At 39.4% G+C, this 19,946-nt stretch overlaps 1 protein-coding gene across 6 annotated transcripts in view; it reads right to left on the bottom strand.

Moving 5' to 3' along the window:
* Positions 1-6,820: 6,820 nt before the first annotated feature.
* The window catches only part of LOC131682791 (probable cytochrome P450 303a1), a 202,671-nt gene continuing 189,545 nt past the window's right edge, over positions 6,821-19,946 (bottom strand). For all 6 annotated transcript variants that reach the window (XM_058964544.1, XM_058964546.1, XM_058964545.1 and 3 more), the window contains exon 4: positions 6,821-7,163. In XM_058964544.1, coding sequence (XP_058820527.1) covers positions 6,852-7,163 — 312 coding nt within the window. In that variant the 3' untranslated portion in view covers positions 6,821-6,851. The remainder of the gene's footprint in view (positions 7,164-19,946) is intronic.

The raw sequence follows: 19,946 nt of genomic DNA, 5'->3' as shown, positions 1-19,946 counted from the left end.
AGCCAAAATTACCTTATTGAGCAGACCAATCGTGCAATGTAAATAAACATTACTCCATGCCTGAGTTGGAGGAGATAAGTATTGTACATCTATTAAAAAAGAAATTTCAATTTTCGTCAGAATTTGATTCAATTGCGATTGTGAGGTGCATTCTAGAGTATATGTATGAGTAAAAACAACCATTAGAATTATTTCATCTCTTTGTTTCAAAATGCGCATCGTTTGATAAACAAATCCAACGATCGACATACGGTTTGTTTTCAAAATATAATAGGAGTCATTTAAAGTGCTGCCTGTGGAAGCGGTTGCCAAAATTCTAGTGTTGAAATCATTATAAAGGGAGTGTTGCCGTTTTGACTGATTTTCACTCTTCGTCTCTTTCCCTATTCTCTTTGAGTAAACACGGCTCACAGTAAATGTCAAATTTATGTCGACTCCGTCAGCGTGCAGATCCTAATTAGGCAATCCATGAGACGTTTCTGATCAGCTGATTATTTCTTGTTTACCTCTTTTGACGTTACTCCGAGGGGTACGACGTCCGACAATATCGTTGATTCGATCCATCATCCAACGAATCGGAACTAACGGAAGATATTAGTCGGACGAGTTTTTCTGTTCGCAGGAGTAGACTTGTTGACAGAACCCACTGCTGAATTGTCAAACAAACGTCTAATGGATCGCCCTAAGAGGGATCGCCTAATAGAGTACTTGACAATCTGTAACTGTATTACTGTGTTCAACGGTTTGTTTTCCTCCGCCTGTCACAAAAGGAGGAAAACAAATCGAAAATAACTTTTCGTTAGGATTATTTTCATGATGGAATTTGACCAACCGTAATTGTATGTCCCCCGAATAAGTTTTACAGCGACATTGAGCATTTCAACACCATTACACTGAAGTTTTTTTTATGCGGGGGATACGTACCGCATAAAAAAAATCCGCATAAAAAAACCACATAACTTTGAATATCCGCATAAAAAAAACCGCATAACTTTGAAAATCCGCATAGAAAAACTCCATAATTTTGAAAATCCGTCTGAGTCTGCGACATGTCCAGACAAGCGTAAAGTCACTTGATGACTTATGCTGTCGGAACCGTGACTCCTCGGAATCGCATGACTGACCTCGGCACCTAACCGACCAGCATCGAGATAACGATTTCGAGAGAAATTTCAACGACGGGAAATTTCTCCGTCGGAGTAGACTAGGCCCACCGCCGGGCACTAGTTCGAATAGATCGGGAAGTAGCTCCGGCAGATGCTCGTCGGGACGCCTGTCACCTGGAAGTCACCCTCCACCTAGAATCGCAGGACCGACCTCGGCATCTGCCCGGGTAGTATCGGTTTCGGAAGATCTTCCACTGCCGGGGAACTTTTCGTCGGAGTAGGAAATATCCACCGTCGGGGACTATTCCGAGTAGTCCGTAGCGAATCGCCGGCTTGAATCATCGGGGCACCAGTGAACCGGACGCAATCCTCCACCGGGAATCGCTGGACTGACCTCGGCATTCTGCCGGACTGCACCTAAGGAAGAATAACGCGTCCGTCAACGGAGCGTGAGACATTCTTTCTGGGGAGTGGGCGTAGCGTATTGGTAAATCGATTGCCTTGTACGCAGCGCACCTGGGTTCGGGTCCCGACCCCGCACATAGGGTTAGAAATTTTTCCTAAGAGATTTTTCTAACCCGAAGAGGCGAATGACCTTAAGGTTAAAACCTCTATAATTGAAATAAAAAAAAAAAAAAAAAAAAAAAAAACATTCTTTCGTCGGGGAACTCTCCGCCGAGGTAGGCTAGCTCCACCGTAAGGGACTACGCCGAGTAGCACCGAACGCGACAAACCACCAGGGTCGTCGGGGCACCAGTGAACCGGAAGCCACCCCCAACCGGAATCGCCGGATCGGCCACGGCATCCAACTGGTCAACGTAAAGGAGAGCATGTAGGATATAATGCCGTGCAGGACTGATATGGCGGTTATGAGACAAGCGAAATCTAGCACGACTAGCTAGACCTGCACGCAAAAAATTTTGTGAAGTTTATTTCAACAAAAACCATTGTAACTGAACAACCTACTAATAATGATTGCAGTAAACCAGAAAAATATTCATGCTAAACTAAACTTTTTGTTAAAAGAATCCAAAAATATTGGTTAAAATTTCAACAAATTTTCTTGTTGAATCAAATGATAAGATTGTTGATGTAATCGTTTCAACTTTTTATTTCGATATCGTTTTCTACTTTGTTTTGACAACTTTAGAGTGAGCAATACCCACACAACTTTTCCAGTGAACGGCGATTCGATAACGAGTAGCGAAAGGAAATCTTCTACATGCCGGCATGTATTTTCTAATACTGGGAAAAATCAATTTGCTTCAATCTGCTTTAGATCGTTACATTTGACTGTGTGTTTTGAACTCAAGGAGAGCGATTTTTTCACCCGGGTTAATTTGGTAGAGTTATGTCCGACTTTCGGGACGAATGTTGGTAAGTTAGCGTTGTGCAAAACCCCTGGTTCTTCTATGCTAACTGGATGTTTCTTTCAGTTCATACTTTTAGTTAGCTTTTGGCTTTTTAAGTTGCCAATTAAGAGAAAGCTGGACCGCGGATATTTAGACACATATTCCCAAATTGGTTGGAAGGAAATTATCGCCCTTAACTCGCATTTCTATATCTGTTGACCGGATCGGAGCCGATATTACAACGTGAACCCAAAAAAACAGATTAGAGCGTCGGGCCACAAGTGGAGAAAAATTCAGTGCGTCGTGTTCTGACAGGATTATGAGCTTGACGATATGGAATATGAAACATTCACGCCGTAGAAAAAGATCATATCTGTGTTCGAAGCGTAATTGAAAGTGGTCAAAATCCATCAGCAGCAAAAAAATCTAATTCTTTTTCTCAGGCCATGGTGATCATATGTTCTTAGCGACATAAAAACCTTAAATGTATGTTGAAATTGTCTAGGTTATGATTTTATTTGGAATTGGGCGACCAGTCTATTGATATTTGCAGAACACGTTTCGGTGTTCCCTTCAACGTTTTGCCTTTTTTATCTAGATTAATATAGTCGAAACGTTGGAGAGAACATCAAAGTCTGTGCTGAAAATACCCTAGATTGGCGACCGCAATTTCAAATAAAATTGTATTTTTGTCGCAAATAAATATTTGTTTTATAAATCGGGTTATTATGTCAAACGCAAAACTTTATTAGCTCAACAAATCTAATTTTTATTTTAAACTTTTTTTCAGTTGAAACAATGTCAATCTTTTATTGAAACAATAAACGTTTTCGGTTGAACTGAACATACGCAAAAGTTGTTTCAACCAAAAATTTTATTGAAACAATAATTCTGAATATTTGATATTATTGGCATTGTATGTTGTAATTATAGAAATTGAAGTTCAATCCAATGGTAGATAGTTTAATATATTAAAAAAATTTTTTGCTTCAATAAAAGATGAAGGTTGTTCCAAAGAAACCTGAGAGATTGAACTGATAGTTATACTTCTTGAAATTAATCCAATAAATGGTTAGCCTATATATAACATCAAAATTTGTTTGATGTAAAATAAAAATTGTTTGGCTTTACAACATTTTTTTCTGCGTGTGGAATCAAGTGAAGTGCATTAGCACGCCTCCCCCCGAAGTAGTCATGTCAAATGGAATCCGGGGGATCAGGCAAATGTCGGACTTCTTTGTGGAGTTTAGATGAATAGGGTTCAGAGTTATCTTCTCTGTTCAGAGTCCCTCACTCTGGCACACGATGGACGAAATCGGTAGTATGGTCTAACTACTGAACGTGTGCCGGGTCGGCGTAAAAGCTTTATCACCAAGTAACAAAAAATACACACTCAGAGGCTTTTTTCCGATCTCGCTGAACTGAGTCGAATGGTATAAGAAATTCGGCTCTGCGGGCCTCGGTTAAAAAGTCGAAATTCCGACCGATTGCATAAGTTTTATTATGAGAAAGGTAAAAAGGTATTCAGTCATTTTCTGTTTTTATTTTCACTGCATAAAGAATGCTTCTCATATCCTTAACCCAAAGACTAGTAATTTATAACCTAAAATAAAAATATGAACATTTTATGTCTTTTGTTTAAGCACGTGCATTCACGAGGATCTATCTTTCGATAAAAGTCGCTTCAGGTGATGCCCTAGAAATTAAAAGGAAGCTGCATAAAAAGAATCGCATAACTTTGAAAATTCGCATAAAAAACCGCATAACTTTGAAAATCCGCATAAAAAATCCGCATAACTTTGAAAATCCGCATTAAAAAAACCGCATAACTTTGAAAATCCGCATAAAAAAGTCGGATAAAAAAACCGCATAAAAAAGACTTCAGTGTATAACTAGAGCCACAGTTTATAAAGAACAGTTGCGCAAAGACTGAAGCAAATCTACCTATTGAACACTCAAAACGTCTACCTATCGGACACGAAGAATAACAATGCTCGAATGCGTGGGGAGTATCGTTATTATGTGATTATAATTATGAGAAAAAATTCAATGATGTAATATTAATATTATTTAAAACCAGGAATATTTCGTTTTAATGACACTTATTAAAAAAATATATGTTCACTGATATTCAAATTTGGCACTATTTCAAACACCGGAACAGCTCTGGGTAATGTTAATAATCTTCCACCGACAGTGGAAATATGAAGGTATTTCTCATAGTTAAAGTGCAGCTAAAATTTTGACAAATTTGTGTATGCATTCCACTTATACATATGTACTTATTCAAATTTATCTTACGCTGCAAATTCGATTGTTTTTTGTCACACCCCAAACAGACGGTAAGCGGCAAAAATCAATGCATTTCGTTCTTAGTTGCGGATCAGTTGAGAACCGGAAAAAGCTTAAATTCTTTATACGATGTTATTTTTCGTACTGATTTTTACAAAATAAAACAAAACACTTAATTTTAAATTTTTATATGCACAAAGTTAACTTCTAACTGAAGCGTTCGGGTGAAGTCATTTGAAATTTAACCAAAAATAAAAGGTTGCCAAAATTTAAAAAAGACCAATGATTGGTCCAATGTGGCCAATCCTCATTACGCAACTCTACTATTAAAAACTCTGACTAGAGCTAATTAAAATCCTTAAATTGGCTGACAGTTTTATATATGACAGCTGGAGGAAAACAAACCTCCAAGTAGTGTGAGTGAAATCATTTGCATACACGGTAAAAAAACTTTACCCATTTTATGTATTCAAATTGCCCATTTTCGGAAGTTATTCGAGCTGTCAAAAAATGGGTATTTTTTTGTTTCTAACAATGAGTACTTTTTATCCATTTCACAACTACTCGATGAGGTAATGTCAATGGGTATATTGATCTTGATAATGGGTGAAAAATCCTTAAGAATTATTTCAAGCGAGTTAACCTGCATACTAAGGATCGTAGTGGAACCTGCAAATTATCGCCCTGCATCGGAGTCCGTGACGGAAACGGAACATTTCGGCAATGCTCCGAAAACAACGTCTGTTTAGACTACTGAGGATGTTGAAAATATGCGCCAGTTCGGCATTTTTAGAGCAGCTAAAAGATCCAGCCATCAAAATTATATCCAGTTGGCGGTTTTATTTTGTTAAGTAGTTTTAGAATAGGATTTCTATCTAGATTCCTATACTTTTATAAGGAGACAACAATGTGAAATGAATGTTATTTTATGTTTTTTTAATTCAGAAATAATTCTATTGACAGTATTTTTCAATCTGGTGCGAATTTCATGAATCGGTATTTTTTATGCATTTTGTTGTAACAGTTCTGCGAAAAATAATGGGTGAAACATATCCAGGTTGACGTACAAGGTCTGTACAGGTTCAAACGCTTTACCCATTTAATGGGTTATTCCACTTTTATTGAAAATGCGTAGTTTTCTACGAATTAATGGGTGCTTGATTTTATCAGTGTAGAACTCTATTGACAAAGGCGTTACTTCAAGCGTTACGTTTTTATGATATGTACAAACATAGGTGGGCGAACTTATTATGTATTGTAGGATAAAATAGCGATGAACAGAATAAATATTCTAGTGGGAGTTGAAAATCGAAGAATTGACTTGCGCCTTTCGTTTTTTCCTCATTTGCAGAGTGGGGAACTAAAGCGCATCTTGTACATGTTGGAGAATCAACTTGCGCATCATCTACACCAGTTGCGCTTTAGTTCCGCACGCTGAAAACAGGAGAAAAATCGATAGGCGCAAGTTCACTATTTCGATTTTCAACTGCAACCAGAATATAATGTTGTAATAGTTTAAGTAATTTTCTTCAAATGAATATAATTTATTTAATCCTTTACGAAATTTAAGAATTCCAATTCTAAAACATCGGTAAAATATGTTGCATTCAACTTCAAAAAAACGACAAGTATAAAAAGCACAAATTGTTCCTTTTTGTTCTTTTCCTATATTCGCTTCTAATTGGCAAAGAAATGCATCAAAGAAAACCGCCAGCTTTGGCTATATAAGTTATAGCATTGTTCTTGTGACCTCATTCACCAGTCCAACGCCGAAGACGACATATCTTATTGGCATCAAAGGATGCAAGAAATATCTTGCCGGGAAACCTACCTGAAACAACTTTATTTTCGGTTACCAGCAGCAACATAACAAGCGCCGGTAGCAACGTACCATGGACCCCAGTCACGCCATGTATGTCCACATCAGTCACTAAAAACATAATAAAATGTTACCGCATCCTAACCTAAAGCAAAATATTTAGATCGGGCCATGGGGGAGTTGTGATATGACAATGACTGCAAAGACGATCAACACTAAGTAGATCGAGTATAGATTGGAAACGTGTTTTATTAATATTTTACGTAAAGTATTTTGGGAGTATTATCTGGGAATAACCAAGGCTGTATACTGCCGCACACTAGGTGTAGCTCCGTCGATAGGATCGTCTGTTGGAATTGGTTCACCTTCCGGTACGAAGAAGCTAAACGACTGAAACAATGTGGTTAAAAATAGGAAAAGGTTAGCTTTGCCCATCATTTCGCCCATGCAACGATGTCGCCCAACGCCGAAAGGATGGAATTGTGGAGGTATTACTATTTTTCCATCTTTGAGGAATCTCTCTGGTACGAACGAATGTGGGTATTCCCATTCATTCAACATCATCCCTCGAAACATTCCGACCAGCATTGTATCCTAGAAGGAGTTGAATGTTATTGATATTTTGTATTTATTCATTTTCAAAGATAAATATTAGATCGGCACAAAAATTTATTTTTTTCGGAACACCGCTCAATCGAAGGGTATTGTCTCCGTATGCCTTATGCTAAATATGAACTTATTCGATTTCTCTTGGTTTATTCACAAGAATTTTTAAGTTTGTATGTGAGAATATATGGAAAATCGTCGACGAAAACAATAAATTCAGCAAAAAATAGAGGGTTGTGTACAAGGCACGGCCATTGTTACATTGAAAATACAGCATGACTAGCGAACACCATGCGCGAATTTATTTTATCGTATCTATTAATGTATTACGGCGTATTACTTTTAAGGTTGCACAGAGAAAGGGTAAAATACGCAAACGAAAAAAGCAGTTTTTTTCCACACCGTATGTCAGATCTCCATAAAAATCACTGCTGATTGATTTTTATGAAGATCTGACAACCGGTGTGGAAAAAAACTGCTTTTGTCGCTTGCGAATTTTACCCTTTCTCTGTGCAACCTTAATGTTATTGTTCACTGGTAAAAGACACAGAGTTGATCATTAACAAGAACACATTTACGACAAGCTAATAAAAAAAAATCTCATTTTTATCTTTTTCTATTATATATTCGTTCTAATAAGGACGGATTGCAGATAACTGTCTTGTGATTAAGGACGAGAATCTTATGAAACAATTCGAACCTTGCCGCCAAGGCTCATGCACATGGTATAAAACAGCGATTCGCCAACTTGCATCTGTTGTACCATCATCACTGGAAAGAACAATTTACAAAATCGTTCTAGTACACGCAGATGAATGTCCCTCTTTGGAAGCTCATGTAAAACGAATAGAGTAGAACCCAAGTAACAATTGTACACTACAAGTGTAATCTAAGTTTTAATAGAGACTTCAAGAGCGCCACAAAACCTCAATTGTTACTAGCGAATGGGGGTACAATAGATATAGGTCATTATCTTTGCTATGTTATTGCAGAGGTCGCTCATCTTGTATGAATTAGATACACGGGAGAGAACATCGTTGACGACTGTCATTTCGGCTGTTACCGTAGATCAGCTGTATTAGTTACGATGTCGTTTATTTTTTATTTTTCTCGTGTTGTTCCGAGAAAACGCAGTGTCTTTCGTCCTCAGTACAGTACATTTAATCAATGTAAAAACATGTCAAGTGAGGTTTTTCTTACGTAAAAATTAATCCTGAAGACGAGTTTGGGATGATTTTTCGATTCTTGTTTTTGAAAAAACTACGGACATCAACATGAAACATAAACTTGGGGGCACTATAGGTCACTACTGATCGTCTCACAGCTAAGCAACTACGTCAGCCGGAATGAACAACTTCAATTCCATACTCTGGTGATGACAAGGACACCGAAAAAGTAATTTGCAAGTACAAAACCAGACGCAGCTGCCGAAAAAACATGTTTTTCAACATTTCCTTTCACGGTTTCATGATTTTTCACATCATTTGCCACTTCTAATTTTCTTACCTGATTGACTCCAATTTAATTTTTAAATAATCGGCAGTATTAGTACTCTTCAAATAAAAGTTGAACTGGTTATTTTCTGGGTGTGTACATTGTTTAATTTAACCTCGAATGTAGTGACCTATCGTACCCCCAGATTTCAGAAACATCGAAAAAAGTACCTTCGCCTTATTGGACTTAGCTTGAAAAATATTTAGCCAGGCATAAAACCATTACAGCCAAAACGTTGCCAGATGTATAACCTTTCCAACGAGTGCTTGTTTGTCAAAATCAACGCAAAAATATCATCACACGAGCTCGTCAAAGAAAACTGACCTACTTGACCCCGCTCTACTCTACATGTGAAACATGGCAAGCCTAGTGGTGAGTGCTTAGAACAATTTGTCATACACACTATATTTGCAAAGAAAACACGATACAAGAATACGATCCGCAGTAATACAAAATCATTTTACTCGTTATCACATGTGTGGCACATTGAGGCACACTTTTTATCTTAAATACGTTTATTTAGGCCCAAATGCTGTAGCTTAACGAGGCCGATAATTCATTTTTTTTAATTACATGTCACATGTTAGTGGGGGAAGGGAAAGCCGTATTTAGGGGCGGCTTGCTCCCCTCTTATGTAAGTAAAGAAAAAAGGTAGGAAGTGGGATACATATTGTGTAATTGACATCGTCGTTTGCTGATTGATCATTGTGGCGGATATGCACACTTTGTTGTGGTGTTGTAGTTTCCAGCCTGTAATCGTAGGGGCGAGGGGAGGGTCGATATTTCGGATAATTATTGGCACTCTGATGCTGTCATGAGGTTCTCTATATCATCTGCATGTGAGGTATGTCATGATGTTCTGGGTAGACGGTTATCAAGAAGGGTATGCACCGAAGACTCGTGAAGCAATGCCATATTGTAGATGCAGGGATAGGTTGGTGAGATTCTACTGTGAATGAGAGAGGGTAAAATGTATTAAACTTGGACATCAATGGTTTTCAAAAAGATATAGATAAGAAAAATATAGGGGTGGTCACGGCTTGCCAGGACGTCCCGGACTGGCACATAGGGTCATCCACCTCGGGCCCGAAGGGAATCTATTAGTTGGGACCTGGCAACACAGTACTCTGCGCACAGCCAAACAACATGCTCGATGTCGTGATAGCCGTTCTCACAAACACAATGATTACTTTCAGCAAGCCCTATATGACGGAGATGCGCGTCAAACGAGTAATGGTTGGACATGATCCTTGACATCGTACGAATAAAGTCCCGGTTCACATCCAACCCCTTAAACCAAGCATTCGTTGATACCTTCGGGATAATGGAATGTAGCCACCGTCCCAGATGCCCATTGCTCCATGAGGTTTGCCAACTATCGAGCGTCCTCTGACGAGAGATACTGAAAAATTCGTTGAAGCAAATTGGTCTTTCGTAAGTGTCGCCTTCTAATGCGCCCACTTTGGCTAAAGAGTCCGCCTTCTCATTGCCCGCAATAGAACAATGTGACGGGACCCAAACCAAGGTAATCTGGTAAGATAGAGGTGGGCGTAGCGTAGTTGGTAAATCAATTGCCTTGTACGCAGCGCACCTGGGTTCGAGTCCCGACCCCGCACATAGGGTTAGAAATTTTTCATAAGAGATTTTTCTAACCCGAAGAGGCGAATGACCTTAAGGTTAAAACCTCTATAATCGAAATAAAAAAAAAATCTGGTAAGATTTTTCAGATAAAGCACTCAGATATTCCCGTATTTTCCCCAGGAAATACGGTGAGTGCTTTCCAGGCTTCGCCGCACGGATGGCCTCAATGGAGCTGAGACTATCCGAAACGATGAAGTAATGGTCTGAGGGCAGGGTGTCAATGATCCTGAGAGTATACTGAAAGGCAGCTAATTCTGCGACGTAAATTGAAGCAGGATCATTGAGTTTGAATGAGGCAGCAAGATTTTCGTTGAAGATACCGAAGCCTGTGGACCCGTCGAGAATTGATCCGTCAGTGTAGAACATTTTGGCGCAGTCGACTTGATGGTATTTGTAATAGAAAATATTTGGGACCACTTGTGGGCGAATATGATCCGGAATTCCACAAATCTCTTCCTTTCGTGGATGTATCGAAAAATACAGTGTGATCAGAAGTATCTAAGAGATGAGCACGGTTGACGTTATACGTAGATTAATTGATGTTCTGTGCCATGTAAACGAAGTACAAGGACATGAATCGGGTCTGAGAATTAAACTCGACAAGCCTTACGCAATTAGCAATCACCAATGGGTTCAGAATATCGCATCGAATGAGCAATCGATATGAGAGGTCCCAAAATCGATTTTTCAGCGGAAGAACGCCCGCCAGCACTTCGAGACTCATCGTATGGGTCGAGTGCATGCAACCCAAGGCAATACGCAAGCAACGATACTGGATTCGCTCCAGTTTGATGAAGTGTATGTTCACAGCGGAGCGAAAGCAGAAACATCCGTACTCCAACACTGATAATATCGTTGTTTGGTACAGCCTGATTAGGTCTCCTGGATGGGCACCCCACCATATTCCAGTTATTGTACGGAAAATGTTGATCCTTTGTTGGCACTTCTGTTTCAGATACCTAATGTGACATCCCCAGGTACCTTTAGAGTCGAACCATACCCCGAGATATTTGAATGTTGAAGCCTGAGCAATAGTTTGATCCATTAATTGAAGCTGTAGTTGCGCTGGTTCACGCTTTCTAGAAAATACGACCAACTCAGTTTTCTCCGTGGAGAACTCGATACTGGGTAGCCCAAGCAGACAAATTGTCCAAGGTATCTTGCAGTGGTCCTTGCAAGTCGACGGCTTTAGGACCTGTAATAGAGACCACACCGTCATCTGCAAGCTGCCTTAGCGTGCAGGAATTGACAAGACATTCGTCAATGTCATTCACGTAAAAATTGTAGAGGAGAGGGCTTAGATATGAGCCCTGGGGAAGGCCCATGTAGCTAAATCGTGATGTCGATAAATCGCCATGCGAGAAATGCATTTGTTTTTCAGACAACAGGTTTAGCAAAAAGTTATTTAAAATTGGCGAAAGACCATGCTGGTGCAACTTCTCATAAAGAATGTTGATAGAAACTGAATCGAAAGCCCCCTTAATATCCAAGAATACTGATGCCATCTGCTCTTTGTTAGCATATGCCATTTGAATTTCCGTTGAGAGCAACGCAAGGCAATCGTTCGTCCCTTTGCCTTTGCGGAAGCCAAATTGTGTATCTGACAGTATGCCATTTGTTTCGACCCAAGTATCGAGGCGAAACAAGATCATTTTTTCGAATAACTTCCGGATACAGGACAGCATTGCAATCGGACGATACGAATTGTGGTCGGAGGTCGGTTTTCCTGGTTTTTGGATGGCGATGACCCTCATCTGTCTCCAGTCATGTGGGACAATGTTACCCTCAAGAAACCTATTAAATAAATTCAACAAGCGTCTTTTGGCAGAGTCTGGCAGATTCTTCAACAAGTTGAATTTGATTCTATCTGGCCCCGGGGCTTTATTGTTACATGATAAGAGAGCAAGTGAGAACTCCACCATCGTAAACGGTGTTTCGTTCGCGGTATTGTAAGGCGACGCGGCGCGGTAGATTTTCTGTGCCGAGGCGGAATCGAATATCCAACGGTTTGAATATTCCACGCTCTCGTTAGTACTGTTTCGGTTTCGCATACGTCGGGCCGTGCCCCAAAGAGTGCTCATCGATGTTTCTCTTGTCAACCCGTCGACAAACCGGCGCCAGTAACTGCGTTTCTTAGCTTTCATTAAATTTTTCATTCGCTTTTCTAATATCGCGTACACTCGATAACTAGCAACTAACCCGTCGTTCCGGAAGGTTTTATACGCGGCAGCTTTCTCCGCGTACACGTCTGAGCACTCTTTGTCCCACCACGGGTTGGGAGAACGTTTTTGGGTGTTCACGTCGAGTACTCGTTTCGTCTGAGTTTGAATCGCGGTATCGAGAATCGAGTTGGACAAAAACTTATATTCTTCCTCCGGGGGAAGTACCTGTGTTGAATCGATAGTTTTGGATATCTCAGCAGCGTAGCTCTTCCAATCAATGTTTCGTGTGAGGTCATAGGGAACATTGATTGGTGTCGATGGTCTTGAACCAGTGCACAGTGGTCTTCCCATAGGCCAATAATACAAAAAAAATATTTTGGCGAAGGCGTGTCTTTATCTTGCGATTACATCGTTCTGTATGTATATTTTATAGTTTTATAATTAATTTTGTCAATACTGAACTGGTTTTCTTAGTATATAGAAGAATACATAGGGTGGCTCGTTATTTACCGATAATGCAAATAATATTGATAATCGATAGCTCTCCAGAAAAATGTTTTTGTCGATCTGTAATTTTTAATATTCAATTTTTTTTCGGATACCACTACTATTAGCTTTGTATTAAATGATAATTTTCAGTTTTTGGAGTGTAAGGAGAGCAGAAATATGAGTTTATTTGTATGCTATATCGATTTATTTGACGCTTCTCTTTGAAACACATGGCACTACGGAATATTTGATGTACGAGGCAAATGTCTTACTCCACTTCGTATTACAACTACGTTCTCAAGTACAAGTAGTATTTCTTTATTTTAAAATATATTTTTTTATTATGGGATAATTTTTATTGTAGGAAAACACATTGGTTGTTCACGAAAACCATCATTTTAAAGGAAAAAAATGCACGATTTATTTAAAATTCGAGATATTATGCTTTCCGAAGACGATATCATAATACTTGCGTTCAGGAGCGGAAGCTACAATTTAGAGAACTTTCAATGAATAACTATTCCTTTTTTTACCAGCGCAGCACAACTTGTACTATTCGATACTAAAAAAAATTCTGGAACAAAAAAAGTAAATGTGAATCTTAATGTAATAAGAAAAGCCGTATTACACTGTTAGGTGGATATAACCGATTTTTTATTGCGAAATTTGAATTCTGCGACCCAAATTTACAATAGAAATGCAGTTTTGTATCAAAATTTGCATTAAATATATTTATGGCCGCCTCTCTTAAGGAATGGAACCACTGTGCAGTGGTGATTGCAATTACAATTGGTAAGTGGTCACTACCGTGGGGATCAGATATTACCTTCCACTTGCAATCTAACCGTAGTGATGTCGAGCATAAAGATATGTCCAGTGCACTTGCTTGCGCAGGTGGTCTAGGAATTCGTGTCATTTCCCCTGTGTTCAGAATTGTCATATTGAAGTTGTCACAAAGGTCTTGAATTGTCGAAGATCGATTATCGTCGTATAGACAGCCCCACCCCGTACCGTGAGAGTTAAAGTCTCCAAGAAGCAGGCGGGGCGAGGGAAGGTGTTCAATCACGTTGGAGAATCTTCGATATCCCATCATGGCCCTAGGAGGAATGTAAATAGAAGCAATGCAAAGATCTTTGCCTTTGATTGTTGTTTGACAAACGACAACTTCAATGCCTGGCGTCGAAGGGAGGTTGATTCGATTGAAGGAGTAGCACTTTTTGATCCCTAAAAGTACCCCTCCATATGAGTCTTCTCGATCCAAGCGGATAATGTTAAAATCGTGGAAGTTGAGGTTTATATTAGAAGTTAGCCATGTTTCACATAGGGAAAATGCATCACAATGATTGTAATTTAGCAAGTGTTTTAATGAATCAATTTTGGGGATAATACTTCTGCAGTTCCACTGTAAAACAGTGATCAGATCCTTGATTCCGTCTAATAAGTTAGCCATCGAAGGATACGATCGCTGTAAGGAGGGGCCATTGTTCAGTCAACTGTTTTAAAAATGTTCTTACTGTTGGTAGAATAGCTTTTCAGCTTTTCAGAGGATCGGTAATGTTGAAAGCTGTGAATATCCAGTCCACAATGTCAGAAAATTTAAGGAATCCCGTTTTAGGTTGAGTTTCTGACTGTAAAATTGGAGCACTTGGGATTTTTGGTGCCCCTGGGAGTGCTGGGAACTCCTGGTTGTATCTCAATTTCCCAAAACCAGGAGGTATTATCTTCGGATTTGTACCAGCACTTCCAGTTGATGAATTATTTTTATTTTGTACCCTTGTTTGGGACAACCTAGGACCCTTACGAGGAAGTTCAGGTGAGTTTTGATTAGGTCTTTTCCTATAGTTTCCAAGCGGAGCCAAAGAATGCTCCTCGCAAGGGTCGTTAGAGGCGTTATCGTCAGTTGGCAAGAGAGTGAATGGGTTTTCGGAGATAAGTGGAACAGCTCTTTTAAGCATTTCTGCGGATCGCTTCAGTTTATCCGCGCGAAGTTTGTACGTTGGGCATGTCAAAAGTGCATGTGGATTCTCCCCACAGTAAACACACTTCTCAGCGGGGCTACTGCAAGTATCATCCGCATGGCGTTCCCCACATTTACCGCACCGTTGCTTATTGCTACAGTAGGTGGCCGTGTGACCTAGCTGCTTGCAATTGGAACAATTCATGACCCGCGGTACAAACTGGCGTACAGGTAGACGAGCTCCTCCCACTTCAACGTAGCTCGGAAGTGCAGATCCGGCAAAGGTTACGCGAAACGAGTCTGATGGATAGTAATTTCCATATTCGATGGACTTTGAGTGCAATTGCTTGCACTCCAAAATCTTAACTGATTGAAGGTTAGGGTCCTTAAAGCGGCCAACCCCATCATTCATCAGATCATCGACAGTTAGACCCGCATCACTTACCACACCGTCGATCTCCACATCACGAGAAGGGATGTAGACGCGATACTCCAGCGTAAAGAGGCTATTGCAAACGATATCATTGGCCTGTTTCAAGTCAGTAACGACTACGCGCAGTTTATCTGACTGAACCTTTTTAATCACGGTTACGGCCGAGTAACGTTTTGTCAGCTCCCGTGCAACAGTTATGCTGTTTAACGGTTTATTTTTGGGCCGAAAATATACCACCCAAGGACCAGCGGATCCATCCTGGTAAACCTTGACTCGGGGGGGGGGGGGGGTGCTGTGAGACATTGGGGGAAAGTGGGGGAAGTGGATCGACCATAATATTATCTGTCTCCGAATCAGATATACGTTCCTCTTCCCTATAAGATTCGTATTCGGAGGGTGATCCTTCTGTTTGTTCTATTTTGTTGCGGGAGCACCACGCTCGACCGCACTGTTTAACTTAAATCAACATAAAAAATCAAAAGCAATAAAAAGAAAAAAAGATCGATAAGAAAAGTAAAAAACAAAACACTTCACCAGTTGGTTCCTGACGAGCTGGTAGGTGAATTGATCCTTCGTTTGTTTTATCCGTCACCCGCGTGACCTTCACACAGTAGAAAGCTGATATAGCTCGTCTAAACAAAGCCGTCTTTCAGGCAAGAAAACTGTTTAGTAACGCACTTCACTGCACTACCTTCACCGATATCGCAGGTAATAATTATCACTCGCGGGACTGTTTATTAGTAATGCTTTACTGCAGCCTCTGCCACAGCAAGCACCTTCGTACTACCGAAAAAACTAAACCACACCGGAGAGAACAAAAAGTACTTGTTTCTCGGTACAAAGTTCGGTTACGAATGATGGGTGCTCTTTGTAGCTATTATTTGTACATTATACTGTAATGTTTGTGCCGGTTACTTTCAAGTGTTATTTTGTCTATTTGTCTCGTTCTCAGCGTCTTCGCGAATACCTTTTTTTATTTTTGTGCTGACCTTTTTTTGTACGCTGAGAACTGATGTGTCCACTACCAGGGGGCTCTCTTTGCGAGCCTTTTGGTGTGGGGGTGAGAGGCGGGCTATTAAAAAAAAGTGTAATTTAATGATCACAGCAACCCGTGTTTTTGTTTTGCTGAACACCATGGCACATCTAGGCACATTGCGGTACATTGGAGCACAGGGTAGCACATGCTGTTTGTTTGCAAGCACAACTCGATTTGTGCTAAGCGACTAACCGATAGCTTGTGGCTAGCTCTTTTATCAACTTTGCGATGTAGATGGAAGCCCCACCTTTTGTATAGTAAACGAGATTATTTTCATAATCCTTTTTGCTATTGCTTTCGCTTAGTGACAGGGTTGCCACATTCACTGATTTTCTTGAAGGTTTTGCAAAACTCTTCGGGTTTGTAGATTATTGATTTGAAGAATATTTGCTTATATTATGATTAATAAAAGGGATTTTCTAATTCAATTCTTTTTCCATTATGTATTCGTCCTATTATGGACGGAAGGACGGTTTATAGATAACTATGTTTGGTGATACAGGACGAGAATCCTTTGAAACGATTCGAACCTTGCCAGCGATTCGCTTCTGCTGCGTACACACAGAACATTCCCCTCACGCAGCTCATGTCAACCCAAGCAACCAAAAGTTCGTATAAGGAAGCTGCATAGGCTTCTCGTTTTAAGTAATTTTGTAATACGTTTTATGTTCTAATAGCGGCTTAAGCAGCTTTCAAGTTCCAATAAAACTTAAGCAGCTTGAAAGTTCGCTGAGAACTTTCTGTGAATATTAAAGTGTGCTTTTTAAGTATTATCTGAACTTCTGGTTACTTGGGAAATGAGTACTATGTGACACAAGGCGATTTTATCAACTTTTTGGTGCAGATGGAAGATCATCCTTTTGTACGATAAATAAAAATATTTTCATCATTCTTTTTGGTGTGGCTTTCGCTCAGATATCTGCTACGCCACCATGATTTCAAAGTCAAGATCTATAACGTCGCGTTAAGGTCGATCTACAATAAACATAATCGATTTCATTTGTTGGTATGAAAAGTTTTAGTTATTTACCGACATGTCCAAAACAATACTTTTCTTCAATGTGCGGATATTTTCACTTTTTTAACAAACATTTAAAGATCGGGCCATGCCGTATCGTTTCTATCTAGTGCGAATTGAGCTTGCAGCAAAACGAGCAGAACAATCTGCATTGTCGGTGGGGGCCATAATTTGTGTGCCCGCTGCTAGGCCCGCTGAGATGTTGACTTATATCAGTTCAATCACAAAGAACACCTGTGTAAACATTTAAATAAAAAGACGTTGAAAATCATTATCGCATACAGGTTCGCATGCGTGAATAGACCTTTCTCGTCCGACCTAACCCCCTTTTTTCTTATTTTTATTCAAAAGACTACACATTTTTAAGAATATTTCCGCTGAAATGACACTTTTTAGAGCTATCGTGATTTTTCAATGATTTTTTTAAATTTGAAAAATGCAAGAAAGTTGAGTATTTTTTCACCTTTGCAAGAATGGTGGGACTCAAAATATGTGTTTGGGCAGCACTGTTTTGTATATTTTTGCTTGGCTTCCTGGCAACGCGGCAAATGAAGTGGTGAGTCGCGGTACAAAGTTCATTGGTTATGTAAATTAACTAAAGTGAACCTCTCGGTGGAGAACGTTGCATGGTAATGTTTAACCTCACTTTTTTGACAGTTCAAAGAGATTGTTTACATGATCTTGGAATTTTTGTTGATTCGATCATAGTATGAGAAACTTGGTTTGGTTCGCTGCCAAATGTTAACACTTTCCCAACAAGGTCGCTCAGCTGTATTTTTTAATTGATGTCGGCATCATACATTGTTCCGTTAAATTTAACATTTCTCGGTTGGGTTTTCAAAAGGTCCTAAGCGACAAAAGTAAACAAATTGTGTTATCCACATGTTACCACTCCTCTCTAAACTTACTATCGCAGTACACGAACAGGATTCTCAAAATAAAACTTTTAACCAAGTTATAAAATAAATTATAAAACGTCGTATACGTTCTATCCACTATATTTTCCCAAATAACGTATACGTCTTTTTGGTTTCCCTCGGTCGTATGTACATTTATTTTGGAATCCCTAGAATGAAAAGATACGCGCGTAGTAAAAAGTCGTAAGTGACATTTATTAAATTACTATTGAAACGTCACATACGCTTGTAGTAAAAGGACCTAAATCCGATTTTTTTAAAATTATTTTGTAACTTAACATAAGCTCATTAAAAATGAATTAGTCTAGTTTTTTTTACGAATTTCTTATGGTTCTTCAGTACATAATTATACATTGCATTGCTATGCCTCCAACCAGCATAATTGCATTTAACTTTTCGTACCTAATGACCCTTATACCGACAGAACAACTATAGAACTATTTTTCAATCATGGTCTCGCGTCTATAGCAAGATTAGAATCAGTCAACTGATACGTTTGTTGGGGACGAAGAAAGTTCTCACAGCTATATTTGAAAACGCTCATGTCGGCATTGGACCGACGAAGACACCTGTCCATCACATAAAATATGTCGACGCGACTGACTGGCTAAAGGACAAAATCGCCAAGAAATATTTAACAAGTTTGGCGTAACTTTTCGGAGGGCCCGAGATGAAAAATAACTAGTGCTGTAATTTTTATATCTAATAAATCAATACTCAGAGGGATAATGGAATTATACTAGGCATCTAATAGCACATTGGATTAAACAAACCCGTTCTCATTGACTTGTTTAGATAACTACATCAACGACACTACATACTCATTACATACAGCTCGTTTTCCAATATGAACCAACGATGTGTTCCGTTACCAACCGAGAGAATTCAGATTAAATAAGTTCCCACCGGTAGCATCCAAATGTAAGTTACTTGACCGCAAGAACACAGATGCGCTTTGTAATGGATATCTTACCAAATCACGAGAAAATTTTCCTTCTCCCCGACACAGACAGTGCACTCAACTTGTTAACAATTGTTCTTTGGGAATAATTATAAAAAAACACGCGAAATCACATAAAACTTATAAAACTTTCCTAGGTCGTATGGACAAAAAAAAATAAATTTAAACAAACGTTCGTTTCGTCGTTTGCCTTATTGTTTACATCGTGCGTATGAGAAGAAACAGAGGGAACAAGATTATTTTGACGTTTCGTCTTTCTACAGTACTACACTATTACATCAAGTTTCTCCTCTTTTTCAGTAAACTCGATTAAAAGTGTCGCGCGCTCTCTCGGGAAGTAGATGAACATTGAATAATGGTTGCAAGCAGAGTCGAAAAATGTTTTTTTCGTTTACCAAAATCCGACGAAAATGACGAGCGAGCGATGCTACTTTCTAAACCACTAGAACATTACGAAACCGAAAATGAGACAACGGCCTACGACAAAGCATGCGGGTAAATTCAATTTCATTATTTCCTTCACACTTTCGTTTTCGCTTCGAAATTGAGAACGACATTAGTCTCTTCGATATTGCACATAGCGCTGGCCAAACGAAAAGAAACTAGTAACGATATTTATTTGTCGTTGTTCGATTTGGGAGAATAACAAGCTAGCGATGATAT

This window comes from Topomyia yanbarensis, chromosome 2 (genome assembly GCF_030247195.1).
Source record: "Topomyia yanbarensis strain Yona2022 chromosome 2, ASM3024719v1, whole genome shotgun sequence".
NCBI classification, from domain to species: domain Eukaryota; kingdom Metazoa; phylum Arthropoda; class Insecta; order Diptera; family Culicidae; genus Topomyia; species Topomyia yanbarensis.
The sequence above is the reverse complement of the archived record's forward strand: the minus strand, read 5'-3'. Positions and strand labels throughout refer to the sequence as shown.